Here is a 22,181-nt window from a genome sequence, read left to right as displayed (position 1 = left end):
TAGAACTGTCACTTCTGCTTTGCTTTGACAAGGGCTTGTTTACAATTTGCATTCCACTATCCGAGCTTGTCTGCCGCGGCATGAGGGGTGTTTTCCCAAAGGCACATAATGGAAAGGAAAATAATATGCGAAGATTCAAGGCTAGTAATTCACTCCAAGCCCTACTTACTGTCACAGTCAAACAGACTGTGTGTAAGCCTGATTTAGTTGGATTTGGCACGAAATGCACTAATTAGTAAGATATCTTTGGAATTACATGAAAAACCTTGAAACTTAATTTAGTCCTTAACTTAAAATATATACCGTATGAACTAATCTGACATTTATAAACAGTCAAAGAATAAACCGTATGAGAAAACTGACTTAAAGAGCACAGCCATCTCGAATCTATAACTATTTTAATTGAAACCTTTTGTGCATTCAACACTCAAGCAAGCACACTTATTTTTGCCAGAGCATTTTGCAAATTGATGTGCTTTCCATTTTATCAATGGTAAAGCTCTGCAGACAAGTCTCCATGTGTCGTTTTGACTTTAGCTCTCTACACATTACAAACCCTTCCCAAAGACACCAGAGTGGTTCATATTTACATCCCGTAAGGACTGCAAACAAACCACATATTTAAACCATGTCTGTCTGTTGTCTTCAACATAGTGTCAGCCTAATAGGGTCAGTACAAGTGCCAAAGTGACACCAAGCCATAGTCTTTTGTTTTAGAATTGAGTTGGAATTTTGGTTGATGTAGTTTATTTTATCAGCACAGCACAGTAGCCTCCATATCTATGATTAGAAGTGAAACTGCAAACAACATTGTGCTTTACCATCAGTTTGTAAAATGTATACTTTTATCAAGGTTGTCTCATCTATTCTTCTTGGACGTGAATAGCAGAATGTGATTGGGTTTTGAATGGATATAACGGCACTTCACTTTTTTTATATGTTATGCTACAGCCTTATTTCAAAATGGAATACACGTTCTTTTGTCCACAAAATTGTACAGACAATACCCCATAATGAACCATGTTTATTTTTATTTTGCAAATTTACTAAAAAAAAAAAAAAAAAAATCACATGCATATTAAGTGTTCATAGACTTTGTTGATGCACCTTTGACAGCAAATACAACCTCAAGTCTTTTTGAATATGATGCCACAAGCTTGGCACACGTATCTTTGGGCAGTTTCGCCTATTCCTCTTTGCAGCCCCTCTCAAGCTCCATCAGGTATTGATTGGTGTGGTGATGAGTGGTGCCAGGTTTCCTCCAAACATGATGCCTGGCATTCACCCCAAAAAGTTCAATCTTTGTCTCATCAGACCTGAAAATGTTTATCGTGGTCTCAGAGTCTTTCAGGTGCAATTCGGTAAACTTTTTATAAAGAAATGGCATCCGTCTGGCTACTCTACCATACATGCCTGATTGGTGGATTTCTGCAGGGATGGTAGTCCTTCTGGAAGGTTCTCCTCTCTCCACAGGGTAATGCTGTAGCTCTGACAGAGTCACCATAGGGTTTTTGGTCACCTCCCTGACTAGACTAAGATGAATGCAGCAATGGACAGAGACATCCTGGATTAAAATCAACACTTCCCATCCAACTTGATGGAGTTTGAGAGGTGCTCTAAAGAAAAATAGCCAAAACTACCCAAAGATTGGTGTAATTTACTGCCAAAGGTGCATCAAAAAAGTATTGAGCAAAGGCTGTGATTACTTAGTCATTCAGTAAGTCAGTTTCAGTTTATTTTGAACATGCATACAACACAAAATGTCATACCTGTCCAGGCTTTCTGATTTGTACAGGAATCTGCTGTACTCATCCAGCAAGGAAGCGTGTGTTTGCAGAATTATGATGTTGTAAACCACCACTGCTGTCAACATGGTGATCATTTTGAGCTCATAGTTTATCCTCAGAAACACCGAGCAGGAGATCAGGCCCAGGATGCAGCTGTAAATTAAATACTAGACAGGCAGACAAGAGAGTGTCATATTCATCCAAATACAAGTCAAATATAATTTTACACTCACAGGAAGGTAAAAGTTGTTTTTGTCAGCAAAAGCAGCTGCTTGTCCATGTGGGTAAAGTTGTGTTTCATTGGAAGAATTGTAAATAGAAACTGCTGGCAACACATTGTCATCCAAAAAGAACTGCAACAATGGGCAACAACAAAAAAAAAGATATTGTCACTTACTTTAACAGCCTATAGTAGTACTATTAGTGGGCGTTTTACGGGTGAACTACTTAGACCAGTGTTTTTCAACCTTTTTTGAGCCAAGGCACATTGTTTTCATTGAAAAAAATCCCAAAGCACACCACCAGCAGAAATCATTCAAAACCGAAACTCAGCAGCCGATATTGACAAAAAAAAGTTGTTCTGGCAGTTGTTGAATATGAGCAAGCATGCATCAAAATAGCTCTTGTCTGAAAGTAGGTGTACTGTCACCACCTGTCACATCACACCCTGACTTATTTGCACTTTTTTTTCTGTCTTAGTCCTTGTCTTGCGCTCCTATTTTGGTGTTTTTTTCCTGTTTTGTTGGTATTTTCCTGTAACTGTTTCATGTATTCCTTGAGCGCTATTCCCCGGCCCTGCTTTGTTTTTGCAATTGAGACTATCTAAGTTGTGCGGACACTTCATTATCTATCCTTCTTAGTGGGGACATCGTTGATTGTCATGTCATGTACGGATGTACTTTATTGACGCCGTCTGCTGCTCCACACATGGTAAGTCTTTGCTGTAGTCCAGCATTCAGTTTTTTTTGTTTACTTTGTAGCCTGTTCAGTTTTAATTTGGTTATGCATCGCCATGCCTAAGCATCAATGTATTTTCTTAGCGGCACTCGCCTTTTGTTTATTTTTGGTTTAAGCATTAGATACCTTTTTACCTGCACGCTGCCTCCCTCTGTCGTCTGCGTGTTTTTATCATGACAAACCATCGTCGTCTCACACGACCTGTTCCCGACATCTACAAAGCAATTAGCTACCTGTGCTCTACAGACACTCAACAACGGCACATGAATTGCGAATTATAATTACTGGTGTGCAACCCAATTAGGTGGAATTACATAATCTCCCACGGCACACCAGACTATCTCACGGCACACCAGTGTGCCGCGGCACAGTGGTTGAAAAACACTGACTTAGACTGTGTGCACAATTGATTGCAAATGCAAAAGTGGTGCAGACGGTCCTATTTTAAAGAGGATGTTGTGTGTACTACACACACACATTGTTGTGTGTAGTACAAATGATGTTGTATGTGTACTAAGCGGTAGAAATGGATGAATGGATGGATGTTGTGTGTACTATACAAACTGTGCCCAAAAAGACACGTTCATGACATTATGCTTCAACGGTCGAGCCTGTGCTTGTGGAATACGCAGAAGACACATTTAATATAAACCACCTTTTTTGTATAATATTAAAGTACAATCTACAAAACATAACTTTTTTTTTAACACAATGAAGGTGCACATGCTTTGTGTGGCCACTTGCAAGAAAATGCATATTGCAAGAATTGTTCTTATATATATAAAATAAATAAATAAATAAATAACTCCATAAGTCATATTTTTCTTTTCAAAATATGGATGGTAAATTCTCTCTCCATCGTCCGTTTTTGCAGCGAGATTGTTTCCTTTTGCACAGCGCCATCAAGTTTGCAGGTGTTTCAATTTTAAGCAAACCTTTAGTAGATCACACCCAAACTGTACAGTATTGTATATTAAGACATTGATCTATACCTCCACTTTCTATACAAGTTATTGTGTCAACTCGATTTTATCTCAACTAACGTAGGTGAGAGGTAAAATACAACCAGCAGAAAAATGAGACGCAAATAAAGCCAAGTTAATTTTGTTCATCTGCCCTGAGCGACTGACACAAAAACTGTCAAAAAAAAGGCACAAAAACTCATCACAGTCTTTGGCAACAGTTTTTGGAAAGGTCTTATCCAGAGTCCTTCTACTGTGCTTTATCACGCTATTCCTATCTCAGGCTAGTGTTTCCATTGTATCATCTATAATGTTGTCATAAAATTGATCTCTCTATATAGCAAGATAATGTACCTTTGGAATTTATGATGATTATTTTGAACAACTGCAATATGTAAGCCAAGGAAATGACTAAGTATAAATATTTCATACATACTGTACATGCTGAGGGGAATTTCCAATGTGCAAAACTTCTTGAGAGACAGCCATCTTTGCAGTGGACATTGGTGGACTTGCTTTAGAGCGCTATTTTGTCTGGAATATGTAACTCGGACAAAATAAACAAATGTTCACTGCAGAAGACGCTGGCTCTCAGGAAAAAACAAAAAAAATCAGAATCATGAATAATGTTTACAGTCATACTATTTATCATACACAGTTTGCAGCTTTTACTTCTTTTGTATATTTCGCGTCTACAGTAAATTCAATCAATAATAATGCTGATTTACAATAAAGTTTTTTTATACTAATTGGCTTCAAGTAGCGCATCAGTCCCTAACACAAAAAAAACCAAGCAAAAGTACTTAGTTATGTCCGAATGATAATATATATTTTATTTTGTATATATGTTATGTATTTTTATTTTATTATTATTTATTATAATTGACAATTATTACTATTTCATATACATGTACATGTGTGCTTGTAAACAGTATATATATATATATATATATATATATATATATATATATATATATATATATATATATATATACATATGGTAAAAAGTTGACATACACTTGTGAAGGACATAATGTCATGGCTGTCTTGAGTCATGAACCAAACTCCATGAATGTTTTTTGTGACCATCAAGTATGTGCTCCAATCACTCTATCACCGAAACATAAGTGTTGTAGAAATTATTGGAAACTCAAGATAGCCATGACATTATGCTCTTTAAAAGTGTATGTAAACTTTTGACCACAACTGTATACACACACACACACACACACACACACACACACACACACACACACACTATTTATATACGTGCATACGTACATATACACAAGTATGTATTTTTTTTCAATTTTGGCTTTGATGCAATTGTTATATTGCATTATTCTATGACTAGGTAATTTATTTTAACTGTACAAAAACTGTCTATAAGGCCTGTGGAAATTATTTAGATACAAGTAGCAATTTACAGGTAACATAATGTACATACAAGGAATGTAACAATATGACATTTTCATATTATGATTATTTTTACCAAAATTATTACGGTTATCAATATTATGGTATTGTGTGATATTTTCCAAAAGTTCTTATACAATGTAATCATTTAACCAAGTTTGATTTAAAAAATCGCATTTAAAAAACATACAATATTATCACATATAATAACACAATATTATAAATATAACAATGCAATACTTTCATGTTAGCCTTGAAGCTAGTTAGCATTAGCGTGCTTGCATGCTTTTCCAGAAAATGATGACTATCTCCAAAATGTGGTTATACGATAATCTTAATTTGAGATAGTGATAGTAAACGTTGGGAGTTTTACTGCAGTTTATCATTAAAGCCTTACATCTCTAGGACATGCTAATTGGTTATCCATTCCTTCTTTGCATTTGTAGTGACAGGCGACAGCTTACCATGTTGAAGACTGCCATCGTTAGTATGAGCGCTGTGGTTGTCAGGGTGAGTGTAATACGCGGCCAGGGCTTGTTGGCAATAATGACAGAGTACTTTAGCAGCCACATCCATGAAGTGGGGCCACTTTTGCTCCAGTGCTGCAGAGACACATAAACATAATGGTATATTCAGACACAGACATTGTATAGTATTGGTTTACTTCATTCAGTTCAATTCAAATGCCATCTTGAAGCCGGTGGTTAATCAAGCATCTATCACCAGTATTACATATGACCTACTGTAAATACTGTATGACAAAAAGCAATTGTGAGATCCCAGCAAGATTATCCAATCATGTGCATCAAACCCTTGTAACATACTTCATAAAGGTTACTATTATTATTTATACGGTACGTTAAATTATTTTATCTTGACAGTGTGTAATATGCAAAAATAATTGTTCTCATATTTATAGTATTGCCTTTTAAATGGATTAGAATTGATTGCAAAGGTACAATTTTATTGTAAAAACAATAATTGTCGTCTCAGAGCAACATTTTAGCACCACTGCAACTGCACAGATGTGACATTCAACCTGTTCACATATTTGCATTACTGTACATATTGTGTGATGCAACTGAGGTCATTGTGTGTCATATTATTTTTACTGAACACAAGGATTGTTCATGCAATGCATACCTCCAAAGCAGTGTAAAAATAACATATTTGTATGGGGTTTAAAATACATGAACAGATATTAGAATACAAAGTGAAAATGCCAGGGCTGCTTTCAGGGGATGTCAAGTCATTTATTTTTTAAAATGACTGGGTTTGACCTTTCAAATGTAAAAACCATATATTTCCCTTAACAGGCTTTTGCTGAAAATGCTTTCAGTCTAGCAAGGAGGATTGTTAAATGTGTAAGAATGCATACATGAAACATATGAAGACAATCTAATTATCCCTGATATTACATTCAAAAAGGTAGCAATTACTACATTGGTTGAAACAGATTATCATTCCTATCCTTGAATTATGTTTTACGTAATTTAAAATTGTTGTCACTTAACTGTCTTGCATATCTGTACAAAACATACAGTAGACAAACTATTAAAAATTACTATAGTATGATGTATAGCAGGTCCACACACAACAAACTAATTTTTAAAATACTATATAATACAACAAAATATAAATATATATTATAAGTAAATGGATGTGTATATATGTATATATATATATATATATATATATATATATATATATATATATATATATATATATATATATATATGTGGTCAAAAGTTGACATACACTTGTGAAGGAATGACATAATGTCATGGCTGTCTTGAGTCATGAACCAAACTTCATGAATGTTTTTTGTGACCAATAAGTATGTGCTCCAATCACTCTATCACCAAAACATAAGTGTTGTAGAACTTATTGGAAACTCAAGATAGCCATGACATTATGTTTTTTAAAAGTGTATGTAAACTTTTGCTTTATTTTGTTTTGTAGACTGTGATTCCATATGGGAGAAGAAAATATAGATGTGTGCTGTTTGTTCGACAACATCACACACAAGTTGGAGAGCGTGATAACATGAATGTAAGGTTTCCATGTGCACCTAATGCCCGTAGGACATGCAAAAACCCCATGTTAACAGGAAATTTGTGCCGCTTTTGCACTTATCAATTGTACACGCAGTCTTAGTTGTCATGATCCGTGGTCCGGATCAAGTTTTGTGTTTTCGGTTGGTACTGGACTCCTTTATTTCCTATTTGTGCACCTCCTGAGTTTGCTACCATGGCTACTTATTATTTTCACTTGCTTCTTGTGTTCGGGACGCTCACCTGTTGCTTTTCAAGAGACATTATTTTTGCCTGCCTTTGGCAATCAGTCAGTCTGGCTTCTTTGTTTGCTTCACTACTGTTATGAAAGTTTGCTTGCCTCCTAACTCGTGCTAAGCTAGCATCCAGTGCGATTGGCACTTTTTTTCCTTTGTCTGGTTGTTCTGTTTTTTGGTGCTTTGTTTACTCTCAAGATTAAAGTATGTTCCTACCTGCCAGTCATGTCCGGAGTCATCCGTTTGCATCCCGGGAGAACGAACCGCACAGCAAGCTGCGTAAACCCATCCGTAACATTACTATATCACCCGTAACACGCCCACTTATGTTTAACAAAAATTTTTTTTGGGTGGTACCATCGAGATAAAATGATTTGTTTTGGTCTTGAATATTCAGTAAAACGTTATGGAGAAGTAATGGAAAATCACTGATTAAAAAGTACACAAACCCTGTATATCAATTGACCAGTGAGTGAAATAATATGCTTTTCAAAACACTGTTTTTGTAACATAATGTTGTCCTTCTACCGCGTGCATGTGTATTAGTGGGAGATAACTAACACGGTTTTAACAGGAAGCGGTATCTGCTACAAACAGCACCCTTTTAAAAGGCGGTTGCTTTATATGTATGCTGTGCTACTTAGCGAGGTGAGATTGTCTGCCTCAAAAGCACAAACAAAATCCACAGCTTGTACAAGCTCCCAAAGAAAGTGGCCTCGTTAAATCTTCCTCGGGTTGGTTTTGGCCTCGAGGTTACACCAGAGTGGCAGTTACACCATTTAGACAATTGCAGGATTTTCAAACTGACCCGAGGGCATTTGTGATGCTAAAGTGTGTTGAGAATTAAGCACAGAAGTGTCTAATTATAGAATATGCAGATGGGCAGCGGTTAGAAATAACCTCTGTACGCCACTCACCAGGAAGTGGCCGATGAAACATACGAAGACAATCAGGGAAAGGATAATGAATGCCATACCAAAGGATATCCCCAAGATTGCGGTCCTGGAAAAAAAAAGTAGTCTTTATTAAATTTATTTAAAAGACCCCAATGTTAGACAATGTTAGACACTAGTGTTAAACAATGCTAAAGAGTCGTATCATAATAATACCGTTCATGCATTTTTGCATGAGCTCGCACACAATTTTGGATGTCTTTGTTCGTGGGGTTTTGAAGTATTTTTTTCTTTTTTAGATAGCTACAGTGTAACGTCACAGTGAGGTGGACGTAATTGTGTGGTCATTCTTGGACATGCTGTGTGGGCAAGCCTCCTCCTTTGCTGAGCGAGACTGCTGCTGCTGGAGCTTCTGTATATTACTTCTCGTTTCATGCCTTCCCGCCTGATCTATATCTATAAGATAAATACTATGTATACTTCCGTGTTAATTCGTCCACGACATTTGGGCCACTACGAAATGGGATTTGACGCCGAACTTCCGCGGAAAAAGATGGCAACACTACATTTTGGGTTAAAAAAACTCAAAAAAAGGTACATGTATATATATTGTACTATTTTGAGCTAATCAAGGCATGCACACAATAACCCCGGTGTGCGACAAGCAGTGACATAAATACTGGTAAAAACAGCTTTTTTTATAGAACTTTTAATCATAATGATTTAGGGCTATATAAATAAACAATGATTGATCGATTGATAATCGTAGTGTGTGCAAGTGTACCCAATGTTGTGACCAGGTGACTCTTAATGATTATAAAGTTTATTTACGATCTTTTCTGAAAATAAAATAGTGTTGAAGTTTTTCTTCAAGATATATATTTAAATGGTGTACATTTTCAAAAGATTAATTCTGACGCTTTTGTAGAGGGCGGCACATGGTTTCATTTGCAATCTGTGAACAGCTCCATAAAAAAAATATCTTGCAGACCGACTTAAAAAACAGACAGTGGAACAAAATGTTGGCACAATTTCCTAACGATACAGCCAGGGCCCATTGTTGTGCCGCAAGCGCCCTCTGTAGGGCCACCAAATAATATCTGTTCCTCAGCCGTGACCTGTACTGGCCACAATAAAGCTTTTCCACCGTTTGTGGCAGTAATGACAGTCTCAAACAAACAGGAGAGGTCTAGAGATTTTTCAAGATGGCGGCACCTTGACGGGCTGTGGCAACAGACGCTCATGGTTGAAAAAGAACATTTGGCAAAAAATACCGGACAATCCTACAAATTTCATGGCTGGCTTACAGCGTTGACACTCCGTGATCACTTACGACCGCCAGACAATTCTGGATGTGGATTGATTGGGCCGTTTTGGACTGAACGATGCGTGTACGTTGGACCACCTCGCTAGCATGGGAATACTTCGCCGGGTACATCCAGCGGCCTTCGACGCAGCGGAGTGTAGTTTTAGCGGGGACCGTCTACGGAAGACACACAAGCGGTGTGATCGAAAGCAGAAGCGCGGATGCCGAGCGGGGCTAACAACAAAGCAAAAGGCTAATCCCCACAGAACACCGCTTCCTTCCATCCTGAAGCTGGATTTAAATGGAAGACGTGAGCCTGTTAGTCTGGGTGAGGAGTCAGTTAAATTAGAACAAATTTTTTCTGCTATGACTTTGTCAGAGTTGGACATGCGTTCTACTGAGGTGGCAAATTATGATGCGTTCAGTTTATCGCAGCACCAAGTAAATAATCGGAAAATTCCCGTCATATCCATTCCTAGATATGGTCGTAATTATTTTAAGTGCAGTACTCATAATAAACGCAACATTATTAATATTGCTACTACGGATACTTTGATCAAAAACTCCTTAAAACAGCCCACTACCTATGATATGGGCTTTTTAAACATGAGATCATTGTCTCCCAAAATGTTATTGGTTAATGATGGTCATTAGAGACAACAATCTTAATGTCATCGGTCTCAGAGAAACCTGGCTTAATCCAGATGATTTTTTTGTGCTAAATGAGGCATCTCCTCCTAACTATACGAATGCGCATATTGCCCGTCCCCTTAAAAGGCGTGGGGGGGGTTGCACCAATATACATTGAAAACTTTAACCTTAGTCCTAACCTAAATAATAAATATAAATTGTTTGAGGTGCTTACTATGAGGTCTTTCACACCGCTGCCTCTATATTTGGCTGTTATCTACCACCCCCCAGGGCCTTATTCGGACTTTATCAATTATTTTCAGAGTTCGTTGCTGATCTAGTGACGCACGCCGATAATATAATTATAATGGGGGACTTTAATATCCATATGAATACCCCATTGGACCCACCGTGCGTGGCGCTCCAGACTATAATTGATAGCTGTGGTGTTACACAAATAATAAATGAACCCAAGCATCGCAACAGTAATACATAGACCTAGTACTTGTCAGAGGTATCACCGTTTCCAAAGTTAAGATAGTCCAGTATACTTAAGTAATGTCCGATCATTACCTTATAAAATTCGAGGTTGAGACTCATGTTCGACAAGCTAATAATGATGATAACTTTTATAGCAGCCGCAACATTAATGCCGCCACAACGACAACTCTTGCTGGCCTACTGCCCTCGGTAATGGCACCATTCCCAAAGTATGTGGGCTCTATTGATAACCTCACTAACAACTATAACTACGCGCTGCGCAAAACCATTGATAGTATAGCACCGCTGAAGTTAAAAAAGGCTCCAAAAGCTAGAGCTCAGAAAATATTATGTAGAAATCTGGAAGGGAGGGGGTTGCCCACATATGCGGTCCTCTCCAAGGTTTTTCATAGTCATCATTGTCACTGTCACCGATGTTCCACCGGGGTGAGTTTTCCTTGCCCTTATGTGGGCTCTCCCGAGGATGTCGTTGTGGTTTGTGCAGCCCTTTGAGAAACTAGTGATTTAGGGCTGTATAAATAAACATTAATTGATTAATTGATTGATAGAGCTGAAGTCATGGATAAATATATGAATAAAGTGGCAATTTATATTAGAAACATATTCAATATTGATATTGTTTATTTGTTTTAGTACAAAATAATTGTATGCAAATTTAGTTTTAATCAGTTATTCGTAAGTCCCTTCTTATGGAGTATATTTGGTTAGTCTTTAATATTTTTTTCAAATCAGCCTGAGTCTGACCTAAGCCAAATGTATATTGTCACGGTCCGAGCGCATGTCAGTGCGCATTCATCTGTGCGCTGCGCTGGTCGCACCTCCAGGAGCACACCAGGCACGTGCCAGTCCAGCTTCAACAAGCAGTTACAATCAATCGCCAGCAGTCAACACACCTGAAGCTAATGGTGAGACCTGCCTTCAAAAGCCGGCACAACCTGCTATCCCGCACCAGAACATAGTTTCCTGTTCAGTACTGTAAGCCGATACGTCAAGCTCTATCCACACTCTTTGTTCTCGGGGTTTTCTCCCCCGTCGTGTTCATTATTTCATGTCCTCCTTGTTGCCTCTCTGCAGCCTGCCTTTGTTCCCATGTTACAAGGAGTGTGTGTAGTCTCTCCGCTTTTCCTTTGGTTCCCTGGCTGCATTTTGGATTTCGACCTCCTGCCTGGACGCAGACTTTTGACGCCTCGCTATTACCCTGACTCCCTGCTGCCTGTGCTCACGGACCTACGAGCCTGCCTCGCCCCTATTGGACTTCCGTGCCCCTTGTGCAACACTACCGATAACACCCAACAGTTAATTCACACACATAGTCACACCATACACTTTAGGATGGTCCCAGTACCAGTACCCACTCCTAGGCTGGTCCCCGAACCAGCACTTTCTCCAAAGCTGGTCCCCAAACCAGCACCCGCTACAAGGCTGGGCCCTGCACAAGCATCCGCCCCGAGACCGATCCCCAAACCAGCACCTGCTCCAAAACTGGTCCCCCAACCAGCACCCGCTCTCGGACAGGTCCTCGTACAGGCACCGAGACTGGTCCCCGTAACAGCAACCAGACTTGTCCTCATACCAGCACCCAGAATGGTCTTTGTGCCAGCACCACGGCCAGCGGCTGCTTCAGCACCTCAGCCAGCTCCTCAGCCTGCTGCTTCATCTCTGGCTTCGATGACATCGTCTTCCTCGTCATTAACTCTGACTACATTGTCCTCCTCCTTTCTGGCTTTGACGACATCATCCTCCTCGTCTCGGACTCCGACGACTTCATCCTCCACGTCTCTGGCGGAACGTTCCACCGCGTCGCCATCCTAATCGGCTCCAGTATTGTCGCCCCCGCGACTCTGGCTGGCCGGTTGCACAGGCAGCCATCAGGCACCCACACGCGGCGCACTCCGTGGACAGTGCCTGGACGTTTTTTGTGCCAACAGCAGAGACGTGGAACTTGTAGACCACTATGGTTCTGGCGCCACTCGTGTCCGCCTTCCCAACGGCCTAGAAGAATGCCATTCCTTGGTCGCCCGCCTCGCCGGCTGCAGCGACATTATACTCACCGCCGCTACCAGGGTCGTCCTCGGTGGATTTGGGGACACTTGGGCTGGCGACCCACCACCAGTTCCCCCATCTACCCTCCCTTGACTCTTGATCTCTGTTTTCTTCTGACTCCAGTTTTAGGAAATCTAGAATCTGTCCATAGGAGGAGGGTACTGTCACGGCCCGGGGGCATGTCAGTGAGCATTTATGTGTGCGCTGTGTTGGGTGCACCTCCAGGAGTATGACTGGCGCGTGCCAGTCCGGCCGCAGCAAGCAGCTGCAATTAATCGCCGGCAATCAACACACCTGAAGCTGAAGATGACACCTGCCTTCATAAGCCGACACAACCTGCTATCCCGCGCCAGAACATAGTTTCCAGTTCAGTACAGTAAGCCGATACGTCAAGCTCTATGTGCACTCTTTGCTCTCTGTGTTTTCTCCCCCGTCGTGTTCATTGTCTAGTGTCCTCCTTGTCTGCAGCCTGCCTTCGTTCCCACGTCACAAACTGTGTGTGTCATCTCCCCGCATTCCCTTTGGTTCCCTGGCTGCATCATGGCCCTCGACCTCTTGCCTGGACACAGACTTTTGATGCCTCACTATTGCCCCGACTCCCTGCCTGTGCTGACGGACCCACGAGCCTGACCCGCCCCTATTGGACTTTCACGCCTCTCGTGCAACACAACCAGTAACACACAACAGTTAATTCACACACATAGTCCCACCATACACTTTTGGATTTGTCACACTCCACTTCCCTTGTGTATTAATAGTATTATTTCTTATTTATATACATTTTTTATATATATAAATAAATAGAGCTAATACGGCATCCCTGTAATCTGTGCCGTCTCCTTCCTCCTCTACATATAACATATATGTGTTAAATAAATAATACTCTTTTAATCAACAAATGGTTTTATGTGGACAAGGTTGTTAACCTGTTTAACTGTGAGTAAGTTAGATATAATTATTGAATATGTTTGAAATCTAGAGTAAGATTACTAATTCAATGTTAATATTTTAGTGGGCCATGGTCCCCTCTGTGCCTTGAAAAGTGTGCCTTGAGGTCAAAAAGGTAAATAATCTGTGCTATAGACCACAAAAAAGTGCTTTATATGTCAATCAAAATAAATACAGATATAGTATTTTTAAAAATGTCAAAAATATGAGTTGACAACAGAATTTTTCCGTGTGCAACATAAGAAATATACTTACTTTGGCAAGACAAGAATCTGCACAATGAAAATGCAGGAAAAGATGAGACAGGCGCAGGTGACATAATATTTGAAGGCTGGCAAGATTGTTGTTCTGTACTGAATAAGAAAAAAAAGAGACATAAGTGTACAAAACATCCAGAAAAAAACACAAAAGCGATGTTAATCTTTAAAGCTTTGTAGGGATGTGGTTCTTTAGATCAATGGTCTCCAACCACCGGGACGTGGACCGGTACGATTGGTACCAGGCAGCACAAAAATAAAAATAAATGAAAAATTCATTATTAAATCAACATAAAAAACACAATATATAAATTATATATCAATGTAGATCAATACAGTCTGCAGGGATACAGTCCGTAAGCACACATGATTGTATTTCTTTATGAAAACCCCCAACCACCCGCCCCCCCTGTCCGTGGGACACATTTTCAAGCGTTGACCGGTCTGTAGCTACAAAAAGGTTGGGGACCACTGCTTTAGATGACTGCATCTAGCTGGCAGACAAATCTTAGCACCCTAAAACATTCTAAAATATTAAACATATCATATTTAACGGATGGACGCCTCAACGCCTGCTTGAAGCTTAACCTCACCACGTATCAACCATACTACAAACCATCAGCAAAACAATGTAGCACCAAACTCATTATACTCTTTAAATTATTTGTCTTGGACAGGCATACATTTACCGTATTTTTCGGACTATAAGTCGCAGTTTTTTTCATAGTTTGGCCGGGGGTGCGACATATACTCCGGAGCGACTTATGTTTGAAATTTTTAACACATGACCGTAAAATATCAAATAATATTATTTACCTCATTCGCAGAATGGACGAAGAAAATGTCAGCCATCGTCACACACATGTCAGCAATCGTCACATACACGTCAGCCAATAGGAATTCGGCGGGGGAGAATCATGGCAAAAGTGCATTGTGGGTCATGGAATGCTAACTGCTATATGCTATATGCTACTGCCGTAGCTATTAAAATGGATAATATCATCGTTGGCGGTAACTTATAAAAACTGAGAAGGGCTTAAAAAATGGCACCGAAAAGGAAATCATGTACTGCAGATTACAAAATATCATCCATCCATTCATTTTCTACCGCTTATTCCCTTTTGGGATCGCGGGGGGCGCTGGCACCTATCTCAGCTGCAGTCGGGCGGAAGGCAGGGTACACCCTGGACTAGTCGCCACCACATCGCAGGGACAATACACAATATAAAATAATATTATTTATCTCATTCGCGGAAGAGACGAAGAAAATGTCAGCAATCGTCACACACACGTCAACCAATAAGAATTCGGTGGGGGAGAATCATGGCAGAAGTGCATTGTGGGTCATGGAATGCTAACTGCTATATGCTATATGCTACTGACGTAGCTATTAAAATGGATCATTTCATCGTTGGTGGTAACTTATAAAACATAGAAGGGCTGAACAAAAATGGCACCGAAAGGGAAATCCTGTACTGCAGATTACAAGCAGGACGTAGTGAAATGTGCAGCAGAAAACGACAAGAGGAAGCGGCGCATACCTTTGGAGTTGGCAGAGTTGTTTAAAAGCGACATCTAGGAGGAAGATTTCATCGGATTTATCGATTAGGAGTCACAGATTGTTTGGTAAACGTATAGCATGTTCTATATGTTATAGTTATTTGAATGACTCTTACCATAATATGTTACGTTAACATACCAGGCACCTTCTCAGTTGGTTATTTATGCGTCATATAACGTACACTTATTCAGCCTATTGTTCACTATTCTTTATTTATTTTAAATTGCCTTAAAAATGCCTATTCTTGTTGTTGGATTTTATCAAAAAAATTTCCCCCAAAAATGCGACTTATACCCCAGTGCGACGTATATATGTTTTTTTCCTTCTATATTATGCATTTTCGGCCGGTCCGACGTATACTCCGGAGCAATTTATAATTCGAAAAATACGGTAGTTGTATTCAGTGTTAAAAACATCATAACTCTCACGGAAATACTTTACATTTTCAAATATGTGGGTTTTATGGTCCTCCCAGCCAGAGAGGTCCCAGAATACTGATCAAAACAAGGTTTCATAATGTTCTTGTAACAACCAGTACTTTTCCTTACCTCCTTTTCCAAGGACTTGTTGTGAAAGAACAACGATATCCTTTTGATGTCCTCAGACTTGAGCCACTGCCTGCATAAACCCAGTCAATTTGGATATAATTAGGATAGTTTCCAAACATTACAACAGCAATGACAAAACAATAAATTATTCATAGTATTGTCCTTACTTTTGTGAATTTATGCCATCAAAGGTTCTGATCATTCTTTCATTGAGCTCCTCCTCAAACCGTTTCTTCTGAGACTTTGTCCTTTTAACAAGTGTGGAAAGAGACAGAATAATATTAATTTAACTCAAGATTTGTCATGCATATCAAAGCAGGCAGAAGAAGTCATGAGTTATTAGAAATCGTGTTGCCTTTCACAGTACTGTCATGGGGAAGGGGTAATCGAGTCAAAGCAAAAGATCCTGGAGCAGTGAAGTAAAACAACTTGCCTTTCAGATCTCCTCTGGAAATGATATTGTCCCATTGGCACGTCCTATACCGACAACGGAGAGGAGAAATTACAACCTTGCCCATCACTTCAAATGGCAACATATACATTGTAAATGTAGGGAATGTTACACACAGCTGTGTTGATCTTTCCATTCTCGTTGGTCATGCTGTCCCTGTGGTGCAAGTTGGCAAAAGGCTTGGCTGCACCCCAGGATTCCAGATAGCGGGTCATCCTAACAGAGGCTCTCATCTTTGCTCCGTCCAGAGTATGTCTGGGCCTGTAGTGATGCTGCGGACTGCGCCGCTCCACCTGGACACAGTCAGTATTTTAGTTCCATCGTTAACAAACTCTTATTAAAAACATGTTTCATTACCTTTGGGTTAATAACCAGATATGTGATGACTCCATGTTCTTTCAAATATGGATCTCTCTCTTGTCCATCCCCATCTTCTACCTTGTAGGCACCATTTAAGTGCTCTAGCGTGACTGAAGTGATGTGCACTCGCCTAAGAATGAATCATTTTGAAAATTACCAATTGATCCAGCTTTTGTGAATAATAAAATTAAATGTATTATTTTCCTCTGTAAGCACTGACCAGATCCAGACACAGTGAAACGTCCAGTGTGTCCAAAACGTTAAAATACTCTATATACAAAAGTTAGGGCTATCAATCAGTTAAAATATTTAATTAAATGTGTCCATGGGTAACTATATATATATATATATATATATATATATATATATATATATATATATATATATATATATATATATATATATATATATATATATATATAAAATGTGATTATAGCTGTCAAGCTATTAAAATATCAAAACATGTTTTGTCTACAGTTAACTTGTAATTAATAACGATTAATGTCAAATATATTTTTATACAGTAAGTGTATCTTATGAAAATGTACACCTAACATGGGACTGGACCATTTTTATTTTTTTTTGACAGCTCAACACAACATTTACCAACTAGGGACTAATTCAGTCCTAAAATACTCTCTCCTCTCCCGTTATGAAATATATATATATAACTATTTATATATAACTAATTTTAATAATTTTCATCCAATTTCAAATCTGCCATTCATTTCAAAAATCCTTGAAAAAACGGTCTCCTCCCAAAGTCACTCCCACCTACAGTTAAATAACCTATATGAACAATTCCAGTCTGGTTTCCGCACCCTGCACAGCACTGAAACAGCACTAGTAAAAATCACAAACGATCTTCTCCTGGCAGCTGATTCTGGTCTTCTCACTATCCTAATCCTCTTAGATCTCACTGCAGCCTTTGACACCATTTCACACACTGTCCTCCTCCATAGATTGCACAGTATTGGAATCACAAGCACATCCCTTCACTGGTTTAGATCATATCTCTCCGACCGCACTCAGTTTGTTCAACTCCGTTAATTTAAATCCCCTCTGTCTCCCGTTTCCTCTGGTGTCCCTCAGGGCTCTGTTCTCGGTCCCCTGCTTTTCATCATTTAGATTCTTCCGCTTGGCAATATTTTCCATAAATTTAAAATACATTTTCACGGTTATGCGGATGACACCCAGCTCTACATTTCCACCAAACCAACTGCCTCTCTTCCTCCTTCCTCGCTTACAGACTGCCTCAGTGAACTCAAGCAGTGGTTCTCATCCAATTTCCTTCAACTTAATAATAATAAAACTGAAATCCTACTTATAGGTACAAAAACCATACTCGCCAAAACCAACAGCTTGTCCTGTTACTCTCTGCAATTCCTCTGTCTCCCCTTCCTCCCAAGTCAAGAGTCTGGGTGTCATCCTGGACAACACACTTTCCTTTCAAGCCCACATAAACAGCATTACCCGGTCTGCTTAATTTTATCTACGGAACATTAATCGACTTCGCCCATTCCTAGCCCCTCATACTGCTGCCATATTAGTCTATAGCCTGGTCACCCCTCGCCTGAACTTTTGCAACTCTCTCCTGTTTGGTCTCCCTCACAAGTCACTTCACAAACTTCAGGTTCTCCAGAACTCTGCAGCCCGGATGATCACCAGAACCCCTTCAATCCAGTCTGCAGCAACTCCACTGGCTACCCATCAAACATTGTATTCACTTTAAACTATTTCTCCTCACTTTCAAAGCCATCCATAACCTCTCCATCATATCTCTCTGACCTGATCCATGTCGCAACGCCTTCACGTTCCCTAAGATCCTCTTCATCCATCCATCTCACTGTCCTCTTATTTAAACTGTCCATTATGGGTGCCTCAACTTTCAGCCGCTCTGCCCCACATCTTTGGAACTCATTACCACCAGACCTTCCCAACTTTGACTCATTATCCCTCTTCAAGTCAAGACTCAAAACACACCTATTCCGGACTGCCTATTCTTTGTACTCATCCAATCGTATTTATCTTTGTTGATGTTATTGTTGTTTTTATCCAATTTGATTTTATTGTTTTGATTTTGTATGGTGTCCTTGAGTGCCCAAAAGGTGCCTTATAAATAAAATGTATTATTATTATTTATTTATTTTTAAATAAGGCTGTAAAACGATTAACATATTTAATCACGATTAATTTTTCTATAGTTCTCTCATAATTAATCATAATTACTTGCGAATATCCATCCATCCATTTTCTGCCGCTTATTCCCGTTCAGGGTCGCGGGGGGCGCTGGCGCCTATCTCAGATACAATCGGGCGGAAGGCAGGGTACACCCTGGACAAGTAGCCACTATAATTTTTTAAAATCTAAAGTAAGCGTACCATATTAAAATGTACACCTAACATCGGACTGGATAATTATTTGATTTATACAAGTGTTTGTTTTTTAAACATTATGCTTTTATTACCAGTGCAACACAAAATGGTCACGAACAAACATACAGACACGCAGAAACTCAAGCCTTTTTGTTCCCTGGGGATCTGATTCCGTCCTTTCATGCTCTTTCGTTCTCCTTTTGTGAAATATTTACATAAAGGGGCTGTGAAGCGATTATCATATTTAATTGCAATTAATCACATTTTGTCTATAGTTAACTCATAATTAGTTACGATAAATCACAAATATATTATTATATATCTTTAATAGGTGTACCTCATTAAAAGGTACACCTATCATTGGACTCAACAATTAGTTGTATTCATGCAAATGTTTATTAAACATGCTTTTTTAACAGATACACACACACACACACACTTTTTTTACAGTTATGAAATATACCTATATTATGAATTATATTTTTTCCAAGTTTTTCCTATCAATTCTGCTACTATTTTTTTTCATTCTGTCTCGTCACTTGTTTCTGTCAGTGTGGGCTCTGGCGTATTTATCATATGCACGCGTGTGTTTGGGGTCGTGTCAAGTCGACAGGTGGCGTAACAACAGAAAACGTTGTGTCGAAAATGATAAACTTCCTACCAGCGCAGTCGTATTTTGCTTTATTGTGGGGGAGGTAACAAAAAGAAGCCCAAATAAGCAATCACGCGTTCAAAAACAAGCATGGGAGAGGTGGTCCCTGGTTCCCCGGGCACCGCACTTTCTGGTTTGGGTTGGGCTTTCTGGGTGGCTGGGGCCACACTTTGGCTCCCGCACACACTGGGAGGCAAATATATTGGACATACAAATTCACATATATACTCACATACACACAACTATTCACACGTAGAGTATATACACACATACGTATATTCATTCATTTTTACATACATATGCGCACACATCGGTACTCACCCACACACATAGATACCTACGCTCCCACATACATAGACACTCACGGTACATACATCCACATTCACTGTACAAACATACATACGTATACACACACTGTACATATACAAGCACATATGCATTCATACAGTCATGCATATAATAATGTTTCATCACATATATATTAACGTTGTTCCCCTAAAACAGGGGTCGGCAACCCGGGGATCCGGGTAGCTGGGTGTATAATGGAGCCCGGAAGAGTCAGGAGACATGGGATTCTGGGTATTTGTTCTGTCGAGTTTAGGTTGTGTTGTAGGGCGGATGTTCTCTTGAAATTTGTTTGTCATCCTTGTTTAGTGTGGGTTCACAGTGTGGCGTATATTAGTAAGAGTGCTAAAGTTGTTTAAACGGCCACCCTCAGTGTAACCTGTATTGCGGTTAAATAAGGATGCCTTGCAGTCTCTTACGTGTGACTGCAATAGCCTCGTCAAACAATTATTTGGGCTGGCAAGCTATTTGTACAAGTTATAGAGGTCGGTAGTGACATCATACGCCCTTATTATTGTTCGTTGGGGGAACACCAGTGTACATTCGAGAGAATAATTAATCTGAAATTCGGGAGTCCCCTGGGTAAATTGGGACGGTTGGCAGGTGTGACGCTGTCAAGCGGCATTCATATAAAACTCGCGGGCCGCATTAATATTACATTTTTATATTAAGGTGCGGGCCGCGTGTCTGAGACCCCTGGTTTATACATAGCACAAAGCAAAAAAAAAAAACTCTGTATGCAGTATTATTTCATTGTAAATTTCAAAAGAGTTATGTGGCTCCCATTGTTTTTTTTACTTTGTGAAACGGGTTGAAATGGCTCTTTGAGTGGTTAATGTTGCCGACCCCTGCCCTAAAACAATGCTTAATACTGTTTGTATAACAATCTACAAGGTTAATACAGTTTCGCTTCTCGTTTGTTCCCTACATTTCTCTGCTTTCCTTTGTAATTCACGTTATCATTACATATATGCAAAGTTGCATTTTAACAATTGTATTGTTGAGAATAGAGGTAATTATTGTTATTATACATTATCAATATTGTTATTTATATTGATATTTGTATTGCTCCATTTGTAATGCAATAATGTTCATGGTCATTTATGTTATTAACATTCACTTCATCAACTGCTACTTTGCTATCCGTTTTCATATAATTTTTATGAAGTTGCTTGTTTTAGGTTGACTTGACAACTCTGCTGCTGCTAGCAGCTCAGAACTCCGGTGATAATTTACAGCGACAACAGATGGAAATAACTTTTTTTTTTTAGAGAGAGCGACCTGCCAGGGCTTTGAGATTAAACTTAACTTCAATTTATATGTTTCTTTCAATTTAACATCAGGCAGACTGTGGATCACACAGGACTCACAATAATCACACAACAACAAAAAAACTTTTTGGTTACTTGTTATTATTGCGTTAACTTTCACAGCTATAATAATATATACAATGTAGTATATCATCATATATCAAGGGACTCTGTTTTTGCTTTTGCTTTCGGGGGATTTTTTTTTTAATTGCAATCACAAATGGATAAGCACTGGCAATGAGTTTGACCGATTATTATCAAAATAATAATTTTAAAGAAACTGCATCACTTACATAGGCTAAAAGAGAGCAGCAATGTAATATACAAGCAGATCTTCTGATTTTCTCCGATGACTTTACTCACCCAGGCACGCCTCCCGCTTCCATGTGATTGGCCAGCGTGACATCGTGTGACCAGACATCATACTGCCATTTCTGAAGTCCAATCACACCACACAGAACGTTCCCTGAATGCACGCCAACACGCATATTGATGTCAACCCCTGTGGCATCGCGCACTTTCCTGTCATGCATCAAAACCACACTTAGAACTGTGGAGCAGGAGGGAAAAAAATCAACATTCAAACTAT

General features: G+C 39.3%; 1 protein-coding gene across 2 annotated transcripts in view; it reads right to left on the bottom strand.

Annotated features, from left to right (window-relative positions):
- The window catches only part of adcy2a (adenylate cyclase 2a), a 133,835-nt gene that overhangs the window by 25,557 nt on the left and 86,097 nt on the right, over positions 1-22,181 (bottom strand). For both annotated transcript variants that reach the window (XM_061916201.1, XM_061916200.1), the window contains 11 exons: positions 21,956-22,114; positions 16,908-17,040; positions 16,667-16,843; positions 16,533-16,576; positions 16,267-16,347; positions 16,100-16,169; positions 13,989-14,086; positions 8,330-8,414; positions 5,587-5,724; positions 2,021-2,140; positions 1,770-1,954 (listed from right to left, as the gene is read on the bottom strand). In XM_061916201.1, coding sequence (XP_061772185.1) covers positions 1,770-1,954; positions 2,021-2,140; positions 5,587-5,724; positions 8,330-8,414; positions 13,989-14,086; positions 16,100-16,169; positions 16,267-16,347; positions 16,533-16,576; positions 16,667-16,843; positions 16,908-17,040; positions 21,956-22,114 — 1,290 coding nt within the window. The remainder of the gene's footprint in view (positions 1-1,769; positions 1,955-2,020; positions 2,141-5,586; positions 5,725-8,329; positions 8,415-13,988; positions 14,087-16,099; positions 16,170-16,266; positions 16,348-16,532; positions 16,577-16,666; positions 16,844-16,907; positions 17,041-21,955; positions 22,115-22,181) is intronic.

The sequence above is a fragment of the Nerophis ophidion genome, linkage group LG11, assembly GCF_033978795.1.
Source record: "Nerophis ophidion isolate RoL-2023_Sa linkage group LG11, RoL_Noph_v1.0, whole genome shotgun sequence".
Taxonomy (NCBI): Eukaryota; Metazoa; Chordata; class Actinopteri; order Syngnathiformes; family Syngnathidae; genus Nerophis; species Nerophis ophidion.
The sequence above is the reverse complement of the archived record's forward strand: the minus strand, read 5'-3'. Positions and strand labels throughout refer to the sequence as shown.